At 49.7% G+C, this 22338-nt stretch overlaps 6 protein-coding genes across 6 annotated transcripts; 2 read left to right on the top strand and 4 right to left on the bottom strand.

Moving 5' to 3' along the window:
• Positions 1–817: 817 nt before the first annotated feature.
• VTN00DRAFT_3143 (uncharacterized protein) lies at positions 818–2096 on the top strand (the record flags this gene model as incomplete). The annotated part of the gene is made up of 2 exons (XM_069429428.1): positions 818–1613; positions 1684–2096. The coding sequence occupies 2 exons, from the start codon at positions 818–820 to the stop codon at positions 2094–2096; spliced, it is 1209 nt and encodes a 402-aa protein (XP_069283136.1).
• Positions 2097–3391: 1295 nt separating this feature from the next.
• On the bottom strand, positions 3392–4055 carry VTN00DRAFT_3142 (uncharacterized protein; the record flags this gene model as incomplete). Its single annotated transcript, XM_069429427.1, has 3 exons — positions 3392–3500; positions 3624–3823; positions 3930–4055. The coding sequence occupies 3 exons, from the start codon at positions 4053–4055 to the stop codon at positions 3392–3394; spliced, it is 435 nt and encodes a 144-aa protein (XP_069283135.1).
• A 6964-nt stretch (positions 4056–11019) lies between these two features.
• On the bottom strand, positions 11020–11637 carry VTN00DRAFT_3141 (uncharacterized protein; the record flags this gene model as incomplete). The annotated part of the gene is made up of 1 exon (XM_069429426.1): positions 11020–11637. One exon carries the CDS (start codon positions 11635–11637, stop codon positions 11020–11022), a length of 618 nt encoding a protein of 205 aa, XP_069283134.1.
• Positions 11638–11916: 279 nt separating this feature from the next.
• Positions 11917–12177, top strand: VTN00DRAFT_3140 (uncharacterized protein; the record flags this gene model as incomplete). Its single annotated transcript, XM_069429425.1, has 1 exon — positions 11917–12177. The coding sequence occupies one exon, from the start codon at positions 11917–11919 to the stop codon at positions 12175–12177; it is 261 nt and encodes an 86-aa protein (XP_069283133.1).
• Positions 12178–15893: 3716 nt separating this feature from the next.
• Positions 15894–16811, bottom strand: VTN00DRAFT_3139 (uncharacterized protein; the record flags this gene model as incomplete). The annotated part of the gene is made up of 2 exons (XM_069429423.1): positions 15894–16085; positions 16641–16811. 2 exons carry the CDS (start codon positions 16809–16811, stop codon positions 15894–15896), a joined length of 363 nt encoding a protein of 120 aa, XP_069283132.1.
• A 1885-nt stretch (positions 16812–18696) lies between these two features.
• On the bottom strand, positions 18697–20793 carry VTN00DRAFT_3138 (uncharacterized protein; the record flags this gene model as incomplete). Its single annotated transcript, XM_069429422.1, has 1 exon — positions 18697–20793. One exon carries the CDS (start codon positions 20791–20793, stop codon positions 18697–18699), a length of 2097 nt encoding a protein of 698 aa, XP_069283131.1.
• Between the last annotated feature and the right edge of the window lie 1545 nt (positions 20794–22338).

Below are 22338 nucleotides of genomic sequence, written 5' to 3'. Positions count from 1 at the left end.
CTTTGCTGGGCAGATTTTGAGCCCTATTTCTTGGTAAAGAGGAATTAGGTAGACCCTTATACTTGAATCGATATAAAAGTTGCCACTGGTGTGGTAACTATGGGCTGAATTCTCGACCAGATATCGATATTCTGCTGTTGTCAGACTTCAAGTTAGTAGCAAACTCCACATTCTATCCTGCTAGATTTTGTCCAATTGTTCCTGGTGAACAGTTCAGAGAGAGATCTTTGTCTTCGAACAAATAAATTTCTGTTGAGATGGATATGCAATCGATGATAGGTCATTGTTCTCAAGCATGAAGCGCATCTATGGAAACCGCAGCAAGATGATGTCAGAAGCGAAGAAAATCGGAACAGAGACGTGCCAAGAGCGGGGGTCTGACGACGAAAGAGGAAAAGCCCGTGGCAGTGCAGCGATCCCCATTATTTAACTCTCTTTAAGACTCGGATGCACTACGGGCGGATAACGGACACAATGGCCCCCATGCGGGGCGTAGACGGTTAATATCCTTTATCTGGGTGCCGTACGGATTGACCAGAATGATATTGTTAACCTGTAGGTCGTAGAGAGTACAAAAGAATGGCCGCTTGGGGACGTCGAGGCATCGATCGTCATAGGCCAGGGCCCGAGAGCCGGCCGAGATGCGACTAGGCGCTATATTTAGACACGGACGTACAGAGGAAGATGATTTGCAGGAAGGGGAGCAGAGCAGCGGGCGATATGGGAGGAAGTTCGTCGTGGTCTCTCCACGATGATTTCGTCTGTCCCGTGATCCCGGCGCCTTTCTCGAACACTTTTTTTCACCGTCGTGAGAGAGATGTCGGACTCGCAGATGGCCCCGTCCTCCTTCACCCCGGACAGCGACTTTGCTGCCCTGGAGACCCCGCGCCTCCCTGCCTCTGGCGGCCGCAGCAGCGCCAGCCTCTCCATCACCGCCCTCGCGCGTTTCGAGTTCGAGCCCGGCAAGGGCAATGAGGGCACCAAGATCCTCATGGTGGAATGGGAGGACGACGATGTCTCCCGCCCTGCTGGAGGCTCCTGGCACGTCTCATGGGAGGGGAAGAAGACTGTCCTCCCAGCCGACGAGCAGACCAGCGAGTCCACGCGCCGTTTCTACTTTCTGCTCCCGCCGGGCGTGACCATCCCGCCCGTCGTGACGCTGACCTATGAACCGCCCTCGGACTCGAACTCCACCAAGAAGAACAAGCCCTCGGAAACCATCCAGCTCAATCCCCTGCCGGCTATCTTTCCCGCGGAGCTGGGCGCGACGGCCCGCACGGCGGGCAAGAAGGGCGTGCTGCACACCATCTGGGCCAAGAAGCGTCTGCAGGTACTCGAGAAGGAGATCCGGGAGGAATGCCTGAACAATGCGGAGGGCGTTGCGCTGCACATGGCCATCCAGGAGAAGGAATGGATCGAGTCCAACTTTGGCGTGTCCTTGAGACCCGAGTCGCAGTCTCAGCCTTCTCAATCGCTGGACACGGGAACCTCATCAGCTTGTCCTATGGCCCCTACCACGCCGATATCACCAACCAGCGGGAGGAAACTGGGAGAGAAACTCAAGGGGCTGAGACTGGAGACCAGCGAGAAGGACCTGGCCAAGAGGGCGGAAGGTAGGAATCATCGTCTCATCCAATCCGTTCAAAGAAACGCCGGGACAGATTTGCTTATACGAGACAACAGCAGCAGCGCAAGCAAGTCATAACAATAGCAACCACGCCGACACAAATGATGCGCATCCCCTCTCCCCTGAGTCCGCGGATATCGCAGTATCCTCCTTCAATTCGTTCCGCAACAATACTACTCCCGTCCCAGCTCCAGAGACGGCACCTAGCACGGCCACAACCACGACCACCAAAAGGACCTTCGTCGCGCACCACCCGCCCGCATCCATCCAACAAGCGCAGCAGGATGCCGCCAACGCCAACGAGTTCGGGTCGATGGACTCGATCGCTCGTACGTCGAGCAGTGACTCTGGAGATGGAGATGATCTGTTCGCAAAGGCGCTGAGCCCCCGTACGCCGGATATCCCGCGCAGCCCGTTCTCGTTTGCGCCTCATGAGACGATGCCGTATGTCGCGGCAAAGAAGGGTTGATTGAATTGTTCTTCGTCCAACAGAACATATGTTCAAGAAAAAAAAACGAAAGAAAGTTAATTATGCCGGATGAGATGATTTAAATGACCCCGACGACCAGATGACACAGACGACCTTGATCTTCTACACTACCGTGGCGACTCTCCACGATTTCAGCAACCTAAGCAGTTTATTTGGCGTCTCTCACCTTGAAACTTACACTCTGACGATGATTCCCCCTTCTTAGCAAGCGATAGCCCGTTGTGTATGCAGTGATGCAATCATGGACATGAATATTGATACTTACCTTTCTATCCCCATACTTTTCCCTTTTTCCTTGCTATCTATCTGCCCATATGATTTGACCCTTCTCCATCTACATTTTTGTTACATTAGACAACCTTGATGGTTTAGGCTCGTCACACCTTTTTGCCCATGTCTCCTCCAAAATAACTTTCGGGACGCCACCTTCGCGTGCTCACTTCTTTTTCTATGAATCCACTGTTATTCACAGCACTCTGCAGCAAGCTATTTCACGAAGTGTTGGGAGGAAAAGGTTGGTTCAACCGCGGTGAGCTGAGCTGAGCTAAACCTGATGTTTAACGGCTCTAGCAGGAAGCAGCGGCGGTTGAGTGTTCCAAGGTTCTTCTCAGTTGACTCTGTCATTGGAGAAAGAGCCGTGATGCAAGGAATGTGGAGAATCTCTCAGGGGTAAGGGTAGGGCGGAAGAACTAGGGCGATGCCAGTGGGCAAGTTCTCCGTCCGTCGTTCGAATTTGGCTCGAGGATATGAGAATGGAGATGATGTCAATGGGGGTATATAACACTGAGCTCAGATACTGCCTTTCAATTTCGATGCACCCTGGTTGCTTTGTTAGTAGCTCCTAGCTTTGTCAGATGTAGCCCTGAGTTGCTGTGGGTATAAATGTGAGGGGAGAAATGTAGCGATCTAAAAAAAAATCATCTGAACTAGCAATATAGGCATCGAATACCTGGTACCTTGCAGAAATTGTTCCTGCATGACTTTACCTGTGGTCAGGTAAGGACCGGTACTATAGGTAGGTAGGTAGGCAGGTAGGTAGGTACAGTATGTACTTACTGTATGCACATCACCCCAATAACGACTTAAAACTCCTTGCAAATCTGGCCGCATGTGATTATCATCACGCTGCTCATCTAAACCCTACAATCCCTTCCCGCTTGTGGAGTCCCTACATAATCACCTGACATGAGCAAAAATCAGGGAAAGAAAGATATTAAGGAAACGAATATTAAGCAGACAATATTAGGTAAGTATATAACTATCTAACATAGCCTCTATTTTGCTACCGGCATCTCCTCCCACTCCTCAGTCCCCTCGCACGGTCTGAGATAACCCGGGCGTCGCTTGCAGAAGAGCTCCGCTTGGGGCCGGAACCGCTCAAGTCTATTGACTCAATTAATCGAAATTCTCCACGTCAGTTTGTTCAGGCAGTTCTCATATAAACAAGGACATTGCAGGTAGGTAGGTAAGTACACAATACAGAAAAGAGAGATAGGAAACACTCACCCTCCCTCAATAACCGCCGTCCTCATGACGACTATCTCCCGGTCATGTTTCAGGGGCACCGTGAACAGCGTGCATCCGCAGCGCCCGCAGAAGTGCTTCTCCTTGGGATGTCCGCTCACTGTCCCGGAGGTAACCGTGTATACGGTTTTGAGGTTCTCGGGGTCGTGAAGCTGGAGGGATGGGGAGGGGAAGCGGGCTGTCTGTTTATTGGTTCATTTATTAGAAGACATGTGTACAAGGATTAGGGTATATATGTTATATAGATAAATGATTAATCAGGTGCTGGCATGTAAATGGTTGACTTACGATCTGGAAAGGCCCACCCGCGTTCAGGGAGCAGTCGGTACAGTAGCAGACGAACACAGCCTGCGGGTCACCGCTGAGGGTGAATGTGATGCCTCTGCAGAGGCAGGCTCCGGTGTAGGTGGACATGGTGATACGATGATGATGTTGATGTTCCGCCGACTATACGCGGTGACTAGACGAGACAGCCTCGGGCAGCTTAGTATATTTGTACCTCTCTTTTCTCTCAGTCCTTGCACTGACAAAAAACCAGAAGAAAAAGAGCAGACAGCACTGTTTAAATAGACATCCTTTAATACTTATATCCGCGTTGTACAAGACGATAAAGATTGCGGGGTATCAAATCTTAAGTTTTTAACCGCTCCCAAGGTCGGACGGGGGAACGAAAACTTCGGAAGCTTGTGCTGCTTCCAGGTATGTATCCTGCATCTGTATATGCTTAATTGATGGTTACTTCTCGTGGACAGAAACTCTTTTCGGTGCGAATTTCCCAAAAGGAAACAGGATGCCTTAGCGACATTAGGATATGAGTCGGGCCTAAGGATGGATATGAAATGATTGCGGATAGCTATAGATTTTACCTCGAGATACTAACTTTGATGAGTTAACGAATTTGGAACCATGGTCAAACAACTGGGCCAGCTCGTCTGAATCTGTTGGCCAGCCTGCTTCTTCAAGGGACTATTGGAGCATCGGTTCATAAGAGGAGGACCTCGGAGGGAAATTACTAGGAAGAAGATATCTGGAGCATTGTGAATAATTAAGCACACGAGAGCAACTGGGTGACGCCGGAAGCGACAGGACAGTTTCAGACTTCTGTATCTATCCTCCTCTTCCAATGGTACGAGACGACGGTGAAGAAGGAAAACATTCTGCCAGAGAGTCCACCCATGATCTATAGGTAAATACACATTTTGTTCGGTGGCTTCAGAATGGTGTGGGAGTCTTCTTCTGATCCGTCTGGCTGTATATAGGCTTTTATGCTATTTTTTAGAACATCCGAAACAGACAGAGAAATAAAACATGTATTTCCTTTATGAAGGGCTCAATTTAAGTCCCGGATTTGGACTTGGATATACGCTGCTGTTCGGGCAGTAGATTTATGCAGGAACAAGGTTCTCTCAGTTTCCTGAGACTGCCATGTTTAGTCAGTAACTATCTATTTTGCTTAACTATCCACTAAGGTTTAATTTGCAGTTTATATGGCTAAATTTGTTGACTTCTCTGTTTCCTAAGTATTTTTTTTAACCAGCAAGCTCTCTCCAAGCGTAGCTCACTATAAAGTTGCTATCCATTTCTACTTCATCTCCCATGCATGTCGCCTGCGGAATCCGAGTAAAATGTTATTCAAGACAGTGTTTGAATAACTGCTAACTGACAATATAAAGAAAACATGTCATTACAGTGAGCTTTGGGCGGCAGTTGTTCGAAAGATCCTTGGTTTTGGTGGTTCTGAATAGAATAGATAGGCTTTTTTAGAGGCTTAGTCACAGCGGCTCCTTTAGCATAGAGATATTTGCTACGTACGTGCACCTAGTTCTCTCTATTGGGTAGAAGCCAATCATGTAATCGATTTCTTGGAATTTTGATAATATTCTTGTATAGAGTAGGATCCTTGTCGTCCTCCAGTAGTATTAGTTACATACCACCTTCTCTATAGTTTTTATTCTATTCACAGGCACCACTGTACCTGCAAAGCAAAGGAGATGCCCTTACCTTTTTTCTCCACAAGGCGAATCTGTTGCAAGGCAAGCTCTGTGCAGATATCCAAGGCAAACAGCTTCAGAAGGTCTATTAATGGATTCTCCAGATAGATAGGTGGGTTACTTTTTATAAGCTTATGTGATCGTTATATGTACATACATGCACACGATGCCGCTTGAGTAGTAATGATGTATGCACCTGCAAGCACTGTCTCGATCCAAGGATGGACAAAATCTGAAGTAAACTGAGCTGGGAATCCTTCCAAATAACTTCCAAGCATAAATGTACAACATGCATGTATCTAAGTATAGAAATGTATGTACAGTCCGAAGACTATGCATATGCAAATACCTAAGATATGACATGACTTTTTGCTTCCATTTATGGAACATCCTGTGCAGGGAGTACTCAACTTGATAGCCTTACCTACAAAGTAGAGGCAATATCCTGAACTGAACATGCCAGAGTAGATAATGACCACTATACTCGTCCACTTTGTAGACACTTCCAGCAGTGAGTCAGGGAAGCAAACCTGTCTGGACAATTATTCCTTAAGCGACGAGACCTGCTGCAGCGCAACATTTGGAGTCATTTCATTGTGATCAAGTAAGCAAGGACCAGATCCGCTATTTCCGCCAGGTAGGCAGAATAAACCCGTCAAGTCAAGTGAAAAAGATAAGCCCCATGTCATGATACAATACTGTACCATACCTGATCGTGACCGTCGACACGATCTGTATGTCAGGTATGTACAGTATGTACATACAGTACCAGACGACCAGGAGAGCTTTAGTGGTAGATATAGTAGCTAGGGAGAGATATGAAGCGCTATGTATGACATCCATGAGGAAACTATAAAGAAGCCAGTCACTGGATGCAGGAGAGGCGTGATATGTAGGAGTAGGAAGATAGATAGCGGAAAGAACCGAATTGGATCAGACCAGGAGCACGTCATATTCTCCGCAGGTCGTTTCTGTTCTAAATTTATCCGAGTGACGATTGAAGGAAGTGTGATGTGCTCCCGCGAATATAAAAAGGGCGAGAACATAGCATCTGATTCGTTGAGAAAGCTGGTACGGAGCTTCGAGAGCTCATCAACCAGTAGGTGAGTAAGAGGGAACAGGGGAAGCTGTGACCCTGTGGAAGCAATCAATAGGTACCTGGATACAGTACCTGGCCTATCCCATGCATATGCGCCGTAGATCACAGGAAGAAAGACAACTCGTGGTGACATGGCGCATTATCTCTCAAAGCTTCGACATCATCGCCGGGGAGATGAGCTATTCTTAGAATCAGCGATCCTGATCCAGCCAGTTAAACACGGAGATGTATATACTAGCCAAGGAACCTCTCTCTCGAGTTACGGGGTAGTCCGTTCACGTAAATGAGCGGCACGCCCGTACCGTAGACGCCTTCGTCCTGAAATCATCAGTGGATGCGGCAGGTATCACGGTAACTCACAGGCTAAGCAGCTTCCAAGCAACGTGCCATGTAATGAGCGCTCTGCCTGTCGTATCCACATTCAGGACCCCTGCAGTGGTCAAGTGGAGAAACGGCGCATTGAGTAAGATTAAGCTGGCGGCTGGTTAAAAATATACTTCCAAGGGGAAGACAGACAATGCGTCCTTTTTATTTTCATCTGAGCCTTGGAAATTCCAGGAATTATTGAAATATCGACTGTTGGCTTTCTCTTCTCACAAAGCTAATTTCCAGTTGCAATTGAGGGTGGTGAGAGAGCGGATATATGTCCAGCACAGCTGTGGCCTGAACAAAAGATGCTGACACAATGAGGTAGGTCGAGATTGGTTCCAAAAATATCTCCCTAGGAGCTTGCTGGTTGCATGTCACCCTGGATACTCTTAGCTGCATGTATGTAATTAATTAAATCTCCGGAGCTAAGATCCTCTTATACGTAAGCGTAATAACGTGGTCCCTGATCGTCACAGCAAGAAAATTATCAGGGCGGCTAATTCGGAGGATTAAACGGGCAGAACCAAAATATCGCTCAATGGAAAGCAGTCTTCTGCGGAGTCAAGTCGGGTATGCTCTGCAGCTCTTCAGTCCGTGGTTGTGCATTCTCTTTGGGAATACACCACTCAAAATGCAGACCGGGGTGCAAGGCGTGCCTTGCATATCACAGCATTCACTTGCTGGATTTTCGACAGGGATTTCCACCACTGTGGTGAGCTTAAAGGTCATTTCCGGTAGAATCTACTCGGGATCCCTATGGAGCCCGACAGGCCACGATCTCTGCCTCGGTCTCTGATTGCCTGCTGCGCCGTTGGCTCGCATGCGACCGAGAGGGTGACCGCTGCAGTTGTCCAACACAGCCGTGCTAGAGCACCTGGTCCGTACATGACGGAAACCTGGTCTTCGGGGCTGCTGTCATGATTAGTAAATCCATACCAATCGTTGAAAGCCAATACCCCTCCTGATAAAACAAGGGAGAAGGAGAATGCCTCGGTAGTTCGAAATCAACAAGGAAGGACCAGAAAGCAGCAGGCAAATCAAGATGGCAGAAACAGAATATCGCCACATCCTCGTGCAACGTCCGCATCCCAAATAAACAAGCAAACGTCACGGTACTGGTACAGGTCCATACGAAAAGGGGACAGTACTCAGGCAGCGGGCGCTTCGCACGTCCTCATCCGCAGCATATCAGTCGTCAGCAGGAAATGGATCCCGCCTCGGGGACCAGAGATTGGGACCCAGACAGACAAAAAACGTCTTGGTGCCAAAAATAGCGGAAACGCCCTCCAGGACCAGGTCACACCGGGTCACACCTGCAACTTGCATGTTTCTTGGCAGCTTCGCTGGGCGTTCAGGGAATCAGCGTCCTTTCTTTTTCCCAGCCCTGCGCGTTCGAAGGAAGCTTTCTGATCCCCGCATCCCTCTCTAGGGCCAGGGGCCAATTGTTCGCCGCGACAGCATGCATCGTGGGGGTGGTCGCGCAGAGGGAGGCCCGCTAGCAACGGACGAGGAAAGGTGCCGGCGCTTAAGATGAGATTGGGGCTGGATGAGACCAGGGCGATCGCGTCGGACGATTGGCGCTAGTCGAGCTGTCCGACTCCCAGCGGCATCTTCAGTTCGACCTGAGCCACGAGTCACAAGTGTAAGTACGGCAGCGCAAGTACCGTGTACGGGATTGTATTTTCGAGAGGCGGACAAACGGATGGCTCGATGAAAGAGAGGGGATGAAAAGGGATGAATAAGGGGGGAGGTTGTCTGTCCGGAGAAGAACTGCGGCCGGGATCCGTCTGGCGGGTTTCCTCCGCCCTGCCCTATCACAACCTGCAACGGTATCACTGTTCATAGAACAGTCAAGCAGAGCGGACAAAGACAGGCAGAGTAGAGGGCACCTCCGTCGCAAGACACTTCCGGTCCATGTACCGGTTACTGGCCTCCAGCCCCCTGAAGGCACCGTGGCAATCCCGCCTGCGATCACCCACAGCTTACTATGTGACAGGATCCCCGATTCTGCAGACAACTTGCGACATGACGATCGCAGCAGCGAAACACAGGAGGCCCAGACCCCCCCCTTCAAAAATTTTCCTTTTGCCATCCTCCACCCTGTCGCAGATCAGATCCTACCCCTCCTCTTCATTCTTCTTTTTCTTTTCCTTTTTGCTTCTGGCGTGACTTGGAAGTCTCCGTAGTCCAGTACGGGTTACATAACAGTCCCGTAGCTGTGTTTTATTTCAAGACCAAACATACAACTGTAACGAACCATACCGTAATATAATACCTACCCGCGGCCAACCGCATTACCACTCCCCCCATCGCCAATATCGCCCATAGCTTTGGCGAGCTCAGCTGTGGCAAGGTTAGACGGCGGGTTAGTCCGTCCGTCCATCCCCAGCTATCGAGATATGACCCCCAGCTTTGGAGCCCAACCCAGGTCGCGGACCCTGACACTACCGTATGGCTATACCGTAGGCGGTAGACGGCCCAGGTCGGAACCGTATTCGGTATCGTCGCCATATGGTTCTAGACATGAGGTCGGTTTGGGGTCGCAGCGAGATAGCAGATAGCCATAACATAGTTTATTATTATGACCAACTAAACTCCCGTAGGCTGGCTCGGTCACGGGTAAAAAAAAAAATGAACTGCTGATGGCGGACGTTCCCCTTCAAGATTTATCTGCAGCCTGCTTCAGCTTTAGCCAGGTTGGGTTAGGTAGGCAGCTGCGATACAAGGTATCGAATCCTTTCGAGTCCGCCGCTTGACTAGAATTTAGACCGTCACTCGTTCCTATACACTCTATGGCCGTGTGAGGTCGGAGATCGCATAGTATAACCCTATTGTGAGCATGAGGCTGACTTACCAGCGGTCAGACCTCGATCAGGCGCATGGGGTGTTATAACCACTAGCGAGTTCACCTGAATCTTGACTTGCGTTGGGAAATCGTAGTCATGGCTCGTGATATCTCAGCCCTCAGTTTGTTTACATTATGCATATCCTTGTCGCAGACGTGGCAGCAGGGAATAGCCAAGGTCTTGCTCTTACAGTACAAACAGCTTGTTGGAAGGGTGCTCCAGTGGAGTATATGTTGTATCCAAAATGATGTTGTTAAATCCTCAGGTCTGTTGCCTAGATGTATCTCTATAGAACATCATGCGATCCGCAGCGCATAAACAAATAAGCGTGTTCAGTGGCTTGTCTTTCCTCCTCTTTCCTCAAATGGAAACGTAGATTTAGTGCGATGAGGCGCTAGTTTTATCGTTTGTCGCTCCAACGGTATGGTAGCGGCTGTTCTGTTGGTTCCTCCCAGCTCTTTCATTAGCAGCTACCTTTTGATGCGGCTGACGCTTAGAAGGACCGCGAAGCGACCATGGCGCCGGCCGCGGCCCCGGGACACATGGCTTCAAAGGAAACGGAGTCCAGGTGCGAGTGTCGACGACGGGACAACTCAACAACCCGTTCATGACTGGCCGACGGGAGAAGTGGCACCTTCCTGTTGTCCCAAACCAAAGATATTCCTCACCACACCATCTGACAACCTCTTAACTCCTAGTGGAAGACAACAGGAAACGGTTTCAAGGGACCGAAGTTCCATCAAAGAAGCAGCAAGAACAAAACATGTTTCCCCCTCTCCCAAAATTAAAACTAACAACAACAAGAAGTGGAAAAGATCCAGAAAACTCCAAGTTTTCCCCGACCATGATCATAGCATCGTCAGAAGTCTTTGTGACAGGTAGAAACAGACCAGGTGATATTGCATCGCATGTCAGACCCCCAGGGTATCAATGCGAGCACTCTAAATTACTATTGCCAATAAAATAGACCCAACCTTCAAAGGCCTAAACGGAACATCACACAAGATTTCAGAATTCAGAATAGACCGGCAGAGTAAATAGAGAAGTTGCCACACGCAACATGTGACCTGCTCTCAGGATTCGTTGGTTTTTCTTCGCTTTCCTTTTCCCTTGGGAGGAGGGTCGAGCGGCGTGCGCTTGTAGGTTACTGTCCGAGTGACTACCTGTCGTACACTGACAGGCTTCCCACACGCACTCCTTGGCGCCTCAAAGTACCGGAGCTTCCAGTCCGATGGAGAGAATGGGGATCGAATTGTTGTCGCACTCTTTGGAGACTCAGTTACCGGCGAGTATGCCAGCGACTGCGGGATCCGTAGGCGACGTAGAGCGCCTGGTGACTTGGCGGAATGCGGAGGTGCGAATGGAGAGGGAGGTGGCAGCGCAGCGGAAGCAGACTTTATCGCATCGCCGCTTGGGAATGATCCACTCGTGGCGGTTGATGGTTGTGTCGCTGACGAGTCCTCCGGCTTTTCAATGGGGAACTTTGGAAAGGTGACTCCGGCGCTCACTGGGCTGGTAAAGACGGGAGTGAGGGCTTTCAAGAACTCCGTATATGCGAGCGGAGGTGTGATCGGAGTTGAATTGCCATCTTCGCGCTTTATGGAGTCAGAACGGCTTGTGTGAAGCTCTGACGGAAATGTCGCGCTCTTGGGTGTTTTGAGAGGATGGAGAGTAGGCTTCGTAGGCCCCATGGTGTCTGGTAGTCGACGGATGACAATATTCGAAGGAAAACAGACGATCGTGACTCCAAGTTAAAGACTTTGAAAAGAAGAGAAGATGCGAACGTTGTCAAGCAAGAAGCCAGAGCCAATGCAGAGGAACGACGGTCAGCAGCACAAGTGAGAGCCGTGCGGGAGGGGCCAGAGCCTGGGAGATTTGGCTTTTAAAGAAGTAATAGAAGACGGAGTCTGAGAGGAGGCGTGTTCCGCTACAGACACAAGTGGGCATCGTCCAGCCAGTGGCAGCAGACGATGAGAGGCCAGCGGTGGGTGCGGGCGTGGATGTTGCTTGTCTGCGGACCTGCGACGGAGATGGATCTATATGGGCGGCGGAGGGCCGGTACGGAGCGGCGTATGGGACAGGCGTACGGTACGGGTATCACCGTTCCAGACGGTACCGAAACCGATCTGCGTACCGTCCCGCGTCAGATTGACCCTCACGCTTGCAGAAGCTGCGCGGCGTCTGCGCCAGCAGCGATTGGAAACAACTCACCTCGTCCGTTTCAGCTGTGATCAGTGTCCGATGCTATCAGGGGCCTTAGGGCGTGCTTCAGATCCCCCACGATCGGATCTGCTTTCCAACCAGGGATAATCAGACGTCGTGTGAGAAAGGGAACGAAGAAACAGGCGCCCCGGAGGCTGGAGAACGGTGTGGGTCAAAAAGAGGACTTGATATTATGATATTATTAGTTCCGTGTGAATGTGATCAAGATGTACACGAGGATCACCGTTGACCGGATCTCACGCTGTTGTTATATCTCGTGCTGTCCAGCCTCGCAACCGCCCAGCTGGGTCAGGAACAGAGAGATTCGGTTCTCGCGCGCAATCTGAATCAAGCCTCAATCGATGCCTTGCGAATCGTCTGCGGTCGATGGTCGCTTCTCGAGGAGGCTTGACTTGTCCAGCCCCCTAACCTTTCCAAATGCAGCGCCCGGGAAAGCGCGCGGCTCCTGAACCCTTCGGCGGCTCGCGAGCGAGCGCCAGCCTGAAGCTGAGAAACATAAGCAGCTGGCTGTCAGTCGTCGATTACATGCCGCCGTCATTTGATAACTTTTCATGCTTGCTGTTTGGGCAGTTACTGCAATGAGAGCAGACGCGCCCGGATGAACCTACGAAATTGCTTTAGGGCCGGAGGCATGGGTGGCTGCCATCCATAGCCAATGATTAAACAAACAGCAATCGTACCCCAGACTCTAGAATAATGATAACCTGTGAGTATGTCCTACTGTCTATTCTTCGGAGAATGCTCTATTTGAAACACGTTTCGAAGATCAAGAACCCACTCGATGTTTTGCATATTCTGACTTGATACCAAATCGCTTGCCATACTATCTCTCTCAATTGTGCCCATGAAGTCAGTACTCCATGCTAACCTGACGGTGGCTATGTTTACTTGGCTGTTTTTGTTATCCTCGATTATCCATTCCGCCAAAACGTTTAATTTTTGCCCCAGTTGAATGTATGAACCAGTGCGTTCCAAGTCTCGCCCGATACTACTCGCTTGCCACTATCTGTCTAAATGCTGCGCCTTGGTTACTCAAATTGTACCCCGACCAGGCAGCCGCTGCGCAAGCGCTTACAACAGTCTGGCCACCTTTGTTGTGGAATTGGCACGGGTGAAGCAGATCAGCAATTATGATATGCAGCAAGGAAACGTGCATGCCACGCGCCGACCCGCCAGGGTCACGAGAGATGATGATCCAATCATCCCACGTGAAACAAGGTTTCTCCAGATGAACGCATGGAGAGACGGACCACGTAGGTTCTTTTCCATAAATAGCCACGGGATTGGCGCTCTATGATGCCACTTCCGTCGGACGAGTTTGTCAGACGAGTCTGTCGTTGAAGCAACTAGCTTCATCTTTGCAGAATCAACACAGGCTGGAGCAAATGATCCACTGTTCTCTGACGCTCTGGCAAAATGTATGCTTTTCTGGCTCTCTTTGCCTCTGTGTTCGTTGGTTGTTAGCTTAGGTTCATGCCTCCTGTTGATTGAGAGGAACGGACAATTTTGCCTGCCCACCCTGAGCGCGTGAGCATCTATCTGGGCTATGGAGCTATGGTCGAAGATCTTCCGGACTGCTGAGACACACTTGTTTGTTTTGGATGGCATACCAGAAAGGTAGGCAAGGAACAAGATCCTACTAAACAAAATTAGAGAACGGATCTTTGAGGACTCATGTTTTGGCGATTAACTATGTCCCTGTTTACTCCAGGAAATGAGCCAATAATTCCCCTCTCTCCTGTTAACTCTTAGCTTCAACTTTATCCAACATGGGTATTGATTCAAGATGACGCCTCCGGCAATTCAACCAACACAGCGTGTAGGCATCTACTTACTCAATTGACTGTCCCCTATATTCCCAGGATCCGAATCCTGTAGAGACAGCACAGGATATTACAGAGGATTGTATCCAAGATCTCTATCCGGATCCAAATTTGGTATCACGATCAGCCTCGCAAGGCAGTTCAAGAGGCGTGGGATCTGTCAAGTTTGGCAAATTGCTTTCAACAAAGCATACTCGCCGCCAGGCGATTATAAATGCCAGAGGGAAGGCCACTGGCGTAATAAAATCCATAGGTGCTAGTTACTTACTAGTTAGGTATGTAGGTACATACGAATCACCTTAATGCGAACATTGTCTTCCAAATAATAATCATAGTGGCCGTAGCAAGGTCCTAGATCCTAGAAGACCGTGAGGGTGGCTGATAGCGAGGTTGAAAGGGCAGGCATCAACTTCCGACCCCTGTCAGTGGCTCAGCATCCAAAATTCCAATAGATACACCGCAGTAAGTCTAGTAGTCAGGCCTCCCACGGTAACCGCTTACTATAATACATTGTTTGAACCTCAAAATCTAACGCTTGATACGGTTGATAGAGCCTGAGCGGGGAAAAGGAAAGTCATTAATACCAACTTTCAACAGTATCTCATTATTTCGCCGTGAAAAACAGTCTCCCCAAATCAGCTATCTTTAAACAACACCCGTAAGTAGAACTGGACTGATACTGTCAGCCGAATATTACCACTATAACCAAGTGGTATGCCAAGAGACCTATCAGCCTAGTCAAGCGCATGCCGATTCGGATCTGCAGAAGGTCATGATCCCTGCAATAAAGGAATCATATGTCTATACCCGAGACTGCCTATTTTCCTTTATTATATCCTTTCATATTTCATGAAAGATCTCGGGATCACTAAACAAAGAAATATTCGGAAGGTCTTAGCCCCTAAGTCCATGAGAATAAATAGTCAGTTAGTTAGCTAGATTCGAATAATCAGAGCTTTCATCATCATACCTTCGGATTACTAGGTTCGCGCAGTCTGACAGATTCGGATTCTTTTCTTTCTGCTTGCTCGGATTTTAGGTGCGAAGGGTGGTGTTGGGAAAAGACAGGTGATGATGACGAGGACGACAGTGGCACTGAGATAATACGGTATTCTGGGTATGGATGATAAGGAAGTCATCTGCGAGGCCCTTTGAGAATATATTGTTGAATACGTATTTATTTAGGTAGGTACACCAGGTAGTAAGTCCTACACAGTCTCAGAGAGAATTTTAGGATCTGCAAGGATCGGAAATCATAACCGTATGTAAACGAGGTTATTAAATAAATGGCCCCAGCAATATACGAGAATTTTTTGCCTTGAAGTAGAGGCGTTTGCCTTCGACACCTGTGACTCTCCCGTCCCAGGCAGCCTAGGAGGAGGTGATGTAGGAGTATCACATAAGCTGCGGATGAAAAACCCGCGCGTGGAGGTCGAGTTCCCTTGCTTCTCATCTTGTTGGTAAACGGGCAAACGAGCAACAGTGGAAACTAAAGATCGAACCAATTGTTTCGGAACTCTTTGAAGAAGAACATCACCTGGTAATTGTCACCGCTGTTCCAGCTCTGCCTGTACTTGTGGATCACTGATAAATGATCATAGAGAACTGCTCAAGGTACTATTCAGGAGGAGCTTAGTTGGCCTGCATAACACCATCCTCAGCCTGATTATTTCCTATCAGCTTAGGTCCAATGTAGTGGACATTCTTCAGACTTGCATTTTACAGTCATCCTCTGAGCTGTAACGACCGAGGACGCAGTTTACCAAAAAAAAGCTTATCTCAAATCCAAATCCATCACCACTGCACGAATAAGAATAAAAAGCACTCTTAGTACTGTCCACGAATACTCACAATCAGCATATTAGCATACCTGTAGGTGGTGAAGGTCCGACTAGACATCCCTATTCCTTGTTGACGTTGGTGCCACCCCCATCACCATTCTGACCAGCCCCAGCAGCCCCAGCAGCAGCAGCAGCTCTACTCTCCTCCTCCTGTCTGGCATACCGTGGGTGCGGATAAACCTTGACAACCTCACTCTTATTCAATCCGATCGCGTCGACACGCAAGATACTTTGGACCTGCGAGTCAACCTTCTGCGTCTCCATAAGTCTTTATGGAACTTGTGGTCGTGCAGTAAGTATCGGATCGGATGGGGACTGTCGGCTGCGAGGTCGGAGATGTATTGTTTGAGGAGGATGTCGATGTTGGGTCTGTTGAAGTTTCTTGGGGTCATGATGGAATATGGTGATTATATTGATGGTGAAAAGGATGGTTTGGTTAGTTACAGAGATAGAAGTGGTAGTACTGTAGCACCAGGAGATTGGTATCTGTCAGACTGCGCGAACCTAGTAATCCGAAGGTATGATGATGAAAGCTCTGATTATTCGAATCTAGCTAACTAACTGACTATTTATTCTCATGGACTTAGGGGCTAAGACCTTCCGAATATTTCTTTGTTTAGTGATCCCGAGACCTTTCATGAAATATGAAAGGATATAATAAAGGAAAATAGGCAGTCTCGGGTATAGACATATGATTCCTTTATTGCAGGGATCATGACCTTCTGCAGATCCGAATCGGCATGCGCTTGACTAGGCTGATAGGTCTCTTGGCATACCACTTGGTTATAGTGGTAATATTCGGCTGACAGAATCCAAATCCAAATTCGTCCGTGATGAGCTTCTCTCCGGCTCAATATAACAATAAAAGTCCGGCAGGGACGCATGGGAGACGCGCCCCTCCATACCTCTCATACCCATACCAATACCAATACCCCCTTGCTGCTGCTGTCGTTTCGCCCACTCCTCATCATCCTCCATCGACACCAACTCGGGGGCAGATCTCCCCCTCACCCTTCAGAACGGGCACGCAGACTCACCGATATCGAGACGGGGGATCATCCGCTCGGGAAGGTCTCCGGGGTATCGAAGAGGGGAGGTGAGCGTGGTAAAGTAAATTGCTCTCCGTCTGTCTAACATTCTTATTCTGCTCCTGCTGTCGATGTGTGTTGGTCTGCTTCTGGGTCTGCGGACTGGGAAGGGGGATTGGGGTTGTTGTCCCCTTGGGTCCTCTCTCTTGGGCTGTTCCTCCCCACTGACTACCGCATGCTCAAAGCCGGTAGACAGGTCCGTATAAGCTCTATATCTATCCGTTCCATGACAATGATCACGGCGGAGTGAGGCAAGTCTATCCACGATAGTTCGGATCACGGTTAGATGCAGACCTTGCGCTCTCATCTCATGCACCGTATCATCCGGATCCGGATCTAGAACTTATAGATAGACGTCCCTTTGTCTATTTTCTGTGATGCGAGAACCAACCATTCAATCCCTTGCTTAGCGCCGCTCCCATGGGTTCTTGCTTGCTGGATGGATGGGTAGGTAGATAGAGCAGGAAAAAAACTGGTATAGATTAGCTGCAGATGTAGATGTAAATTAGATACCCCTGGTATCTTCGTCCTCGCACCTACTTAGATAAATAGGCTCCATGCTGTATGCTATACGCATGTACAAAAACCTCAATTGATTGGAGAGTCCTAAGAAAAGGCGCAGTACGCGATAAAAAAGCGAAAGATCATCCGGAAGGAAAGATATGTCTTTGGACTCGAGACAAGATTTATTTAGCCCATTGCTATTAATATATATTTATTTATTACCTACCCGGACTAAGGATTTATGGATGAATGGATGAATGAATGAACAAGGGCGCTAGGCTATTTTTTATGCCATTCCATTCCATTGTATTCTATTCTACACTAGGTTGCTATATCTTTCGGCACTCTCCCCCCCCCCCCCCGGTTCAAGCCACTTAGATAGCTTGCCACTTTTTGCTATCTTGCAATCTAATATGGGCTGGCTTTATCTAGGGTCTGTGACCTATTATAGTGTCTGGGTACCCTCTGATAGCTGTAAAATTACATGAGTATAAAATAGCAATCCATGCTCTCTTTCGTAGACTTGAAGAGAATAGAACAAAAAAGGTAGAAAAAAAAGATGGCAAAGGAAAGATTGCAAAACAGCCAAAAAAAAGAAATAAGATGGGAGCTAAATACAAAATAAAAAAGGAATGTCCAATCAAAGAACGGATGAAAATTGGATTATTTTATTTTCTCTTGTCTGCTTTACTTGCTCGACTTTATGCACGGACGGGATAGGATGAAGGACTCGATCGTCTGATTGATGCTTTCGAGGTAATGATTTTGCTTGAATTCGGATTGAAGGTCTAAGACAGATACAATGAGATAGATATCTTTGGTTGGTTAACAAAAAGGACTGATGTGCTACGTGTTACACGAGAAACATGATTAATATAAAAGATCGATATGCATTCATTTATCTATCTGTCACATGCAGAATGACCGCTCGGTAGAGAGAATAAGCAATCTTGACCAGAAGATCTCCAGCCCCGCTGGCTTTTTTTTCTTCGAGTGCTTTCTTTTTTTTTCGCCAACTGGGTCCAGGAAACAACTTGTCCATGAGCGAGAGACATGAAGGGTGATTGATCATCGCGAGGGGCGAGTGTCCCAGATGACAGTATAGAAGGGCAAAAAGGGGTGTAGAGAATTAAGCTAGAACTGTTAAGTGGAAATAAAGAAAAAGAAAATTCCTAACCGGACCCAGACACGATGATAACCCTTCGCTTCCTTGGGTGTTTGTGTCAGCGGACTTATTGTCCAGCCGCTGAGTTGTAATAGCAGGATCAGATTCACAGAATGACAGCAAGAGCGCCAACGAAAGCAGCCACAACAGACATCGCGATTCCAGCGCTGGAGTAGGAGCCAGCACCGCCGGTGAAGGGGACAACATTGTTGTGAGGAGGGTGATGGCCCGCGGGCTTCCAGGCTGTCGGAGTGGGAGTTGGGCTCGGCGAAACCTGCCACGAGGGACCACCAGGCGTGTAGACAGGCGCAGCACCGGTGGGAACAGCCTCAGAGATAGGAACAGTGACGGTGGCCACGATCGGGTGAGGGCCGCAGGTGTGGCAGGTCTTGACAGTCGCGGTGAAGCCCTCGGGGATGTGGTCCGGACCGCGGTGAGCGCTGCAAGGGCACTTCTCGGTGACGGTATATGTCTTGTGGGTGAGGCCGGTCTCACAGAGGTCCTTGAAGACGGTAGTGTAGACAGTCTCGGTCTTCTCCACTGGCAATGGGCTTGGGGTCGGCTCGTGGTGGTGGTGGTGCTCGCATTCTTTGCCGTGGGGACAGAAGGTGTGAACCTCGGTAGCAGTGACAGTCTTGATGACAGGAATCACCGGCGCGCTCGGGCAGTCGTCTCTACCGTCGTGAGCGTGCTCCTCGTGCTCATCGTGGTGGGCATCGACATCAGCGTCCTGGAGGTTCGCGTACCCGTGCCAGTAGTCGTTGTAAAACTCGTCCTTGCCGGCATGGCCGTGCTCATCGCTGGCCTCATCGTGAGAGTCGTAGTCAGGGTACGGAACAGGCGCAATAACCTGGCTGCTCTCCTGATCCCGGGCGTGAAGGTGCTCGTCATGTTCACCGTGGGTGGTAGCAACACCGGCATCCTGGTGCTGGGCATACTGGTGCCACCAGTCATTGTAGAACTGGTCCTTGTCCGCGTGGCCATGCGCGTGGTCAACCTCGCCGTGGGCATCCCAGTCCGGACCAAAGCCCTCGCTGCGTGCGTGAAGGTGCTCGTCATGCTCGCCGTGGGTGGCAGCAGCGCCGGCATCCTGGTGCTGGGCATACTGGTGCCACCAGTCATTGTAGAACTGATCCTTGCCAGCATGACCGTGCGTGTAATCGGCTTCGCCCTGGGACTCGGAGTGAGGAGCAAAGCCCTGGCCGTGCTGCTCATCGCGTGGGTGAAGGTGCTCATCGTGCTCGCCGTGGGTGGCAGCAGCGCCGGCACCCTGGTGCTGGGCATACTGGTGCCACCAATCGTTATAGAATTCGTCCTTGTTGGAATGGGCCTTTCCAGCATCGTACTCGCCGTGCGCGTCCCAGTCGGGGTGGTTCACCGGATGGTGCTGCTCATTGCGGCCCTGAAGATGGTCATGGTGCTCATGCTCAGACCAATGAAGATGCTGGTCATGCTCGGCTTGGTAGGCAGCGTGGTCGGCAACCCCATCCTGACCAACGAACTGGAACCAGTTCTGGATAGAACTCTTGGCTTCCTGGTCCTTGGAAGCATGGTCGCGCTCACCGCCATGCTCATGGTGTTCATGCCAATCTGGGTGGTGCTCATGGTCAGCGGCAGAGCCCACCATCTTCCGCCCATCGCGTTTACGGTGACCAGGGCCAAACTCGATCACCCCGTTGTTGTAGTTGCCGTACGGGTCCGGGTGGTCTTTCGTGTGATGGGAGTCATCGTTTCCATCGGCATGAAGCTTGATCTCGTTGTGGCTGTCCAGCCACACAGGGGGATAGCCATCATGACGCTTCTTACCATCGCGCGAACGGAGGTGCGGCCAGAACTCGCTATCCTTCAGATGCCAGTCGTGCTCGTAGTGCTTGCCACCGTGGTCGACGTCCCCGTGGCTCTCATAGTAGTGCCACCAGTCGTTGTAGTACACATCCTCGTGTCCATGGCCATGAGCCTTGTCCTTCTCACCGTGCGAGTCGTAGTCGGGATAATGGACCGGGTACACGTAGACATGTTCCGGGCCATGGTCCTTAGGACGATCATAGTGGTGCTGGTCAACACCAGACGCCCATTTCGCAGCCGGCGTGGGCGTCGTGCTTGCCTGGTACATCGGAGAAGCACCGGCGGCTTGAGCCATAGCCTCCGCTTTGCCCACGGCGGCCAGGACGGCGACAGGAATCGCGCCGTATAAGTTCTTCATTTTGCTGCTTTGTCGAGGCTTTCCTGCCGTTAGTATCGTACTCGGTCCGGGGCGAAAACGAATTAAGGGGACAAAAGAGTGACTTGGGGACAGGGGAGATTCCTCTAAAAGAAAGACAAGAAGAAACAATCAAAAGTAAATGAGACGCGAATCGCTGGTTAACAGAAAGGTCGACTCTGGGGGAATCTTGAGCCCAATTTATTGACTTCCCTGTTACTCATTTTGTCGATGTATTGCTGGCTTGGAATGCCGGAGGCTGTAAAACATCACAACAAACAATTGACCAAGTGAGAGTGCTGGTCTTGACGAGAATGCCGTCAAGAATGGACAGGAAGAGCTGACACTGGAGCTGACAAGCAGAAGTATTTCATGGATCTGGGGAGATTCATGATGGGCTGCCCTAATAGGCATCTCAAAGCATTCCACATGCACTCTGTGTGACTAGCGCCGACGACTGGAATGAGGACCAAACCTCAATGGTACAACCCATTCCCAACCTCTAGCTTTTTCCAGCATGTTTTCAAGGGCACTATATCCAGCGCAGCAAGGCGGACTGCAGCTTGACGCAGCCTGGTTAAGATCTTCAAGCCTTGAAAAATATCAAGAGGCGTGTGGAGCGTCGTGGAGCTCCGCAGGGAACAGATACAGGAACAGGTGCAAAGCGTTACTCTTTTCATTGGACAGCTAGCGATAGGAAATAATAATGAACATCCAAATTCACAGTACGATTACTGGAACTTGCAAGATTATGGCAGCATTATGCCTGGTCTAGAAGAGATGTATCCCATCATCGACATTCCCCCCTCATCGCCCTCACTTAAGAGGACCCAACGAAAGGGGAACTTCCTATCAAGGAAGGTTATTCTCCAGAACCGAATGATCATAGAGATCAAGGCAACACATCGCCGTGGGGTTTGAAGCTAGACGACGGTCGTGGCAGGTTCTGTTAAAAGCTTTTCGATGTATGAGAATCAAAAGGAAAGGTGAAAATTTTGCAGTCAGCTGTGATTTTATAGAAAGTGCGCCCGCTGCGGGTCACGTGGGGCCCTCGGCATTACGTTGTTCCGCCAGCCCCTCGGATCTCCGGCATCGGGCATCCCGAACTGCCGCGGGAGCTCCGGGTCTGGATGTCTACTCCGTGCGAAGTCTTCTCGACTCTCCTTTACAGAAGTCATCCCTCGTGCTACTTAATATCTCTTCTTGCTTCCTGACGGTCAATTAACTTCTCTATTCTAGGCTGTCGTGTTGCGACTAACGTAAACGGTGGTCCCAGCACCATCTATGCGCCTATGCCGTCCAGAATTGCAGACGCATCTCTATCAACCCGAGAGAATGGAATAATATTCACAAGAACCTCCAACAGTAACGCCGACCCTTGCATGACGAGGCTGCCCTCCCAGCCGTCAACCCTAGTGCTTTTGCCGAAATCATGACAGACGCTCGCAATGCCTGTTCAAAATTAATGGGTATCACTAAGCACGCTGGTCTCAGATCCAGGCGGCTACAGAAGAGGTCGTCTCTTTGATATATTCCCTTGTCTTTTCC

The sequence above is a fragment of the Thermoascus crustaceus genome (genome assembly GCF_041956765.1).
Source record: "Thermoascus crustaceus strain CBS 181.67 unplaced genomic scaffold VTN00scaffold_12, whole genome shotgun sequence".
NCBI classification, from domain to species: Eukaryota; Fungi; Ascomycota; class Eurotiomycetes; order Eurotiales; family Thermoascaceae; genus Thermoascus; species Thermoascus crustaceus.
This window is presented reverse-complemented; position numbering and strand designations above follow the sequence as displayed.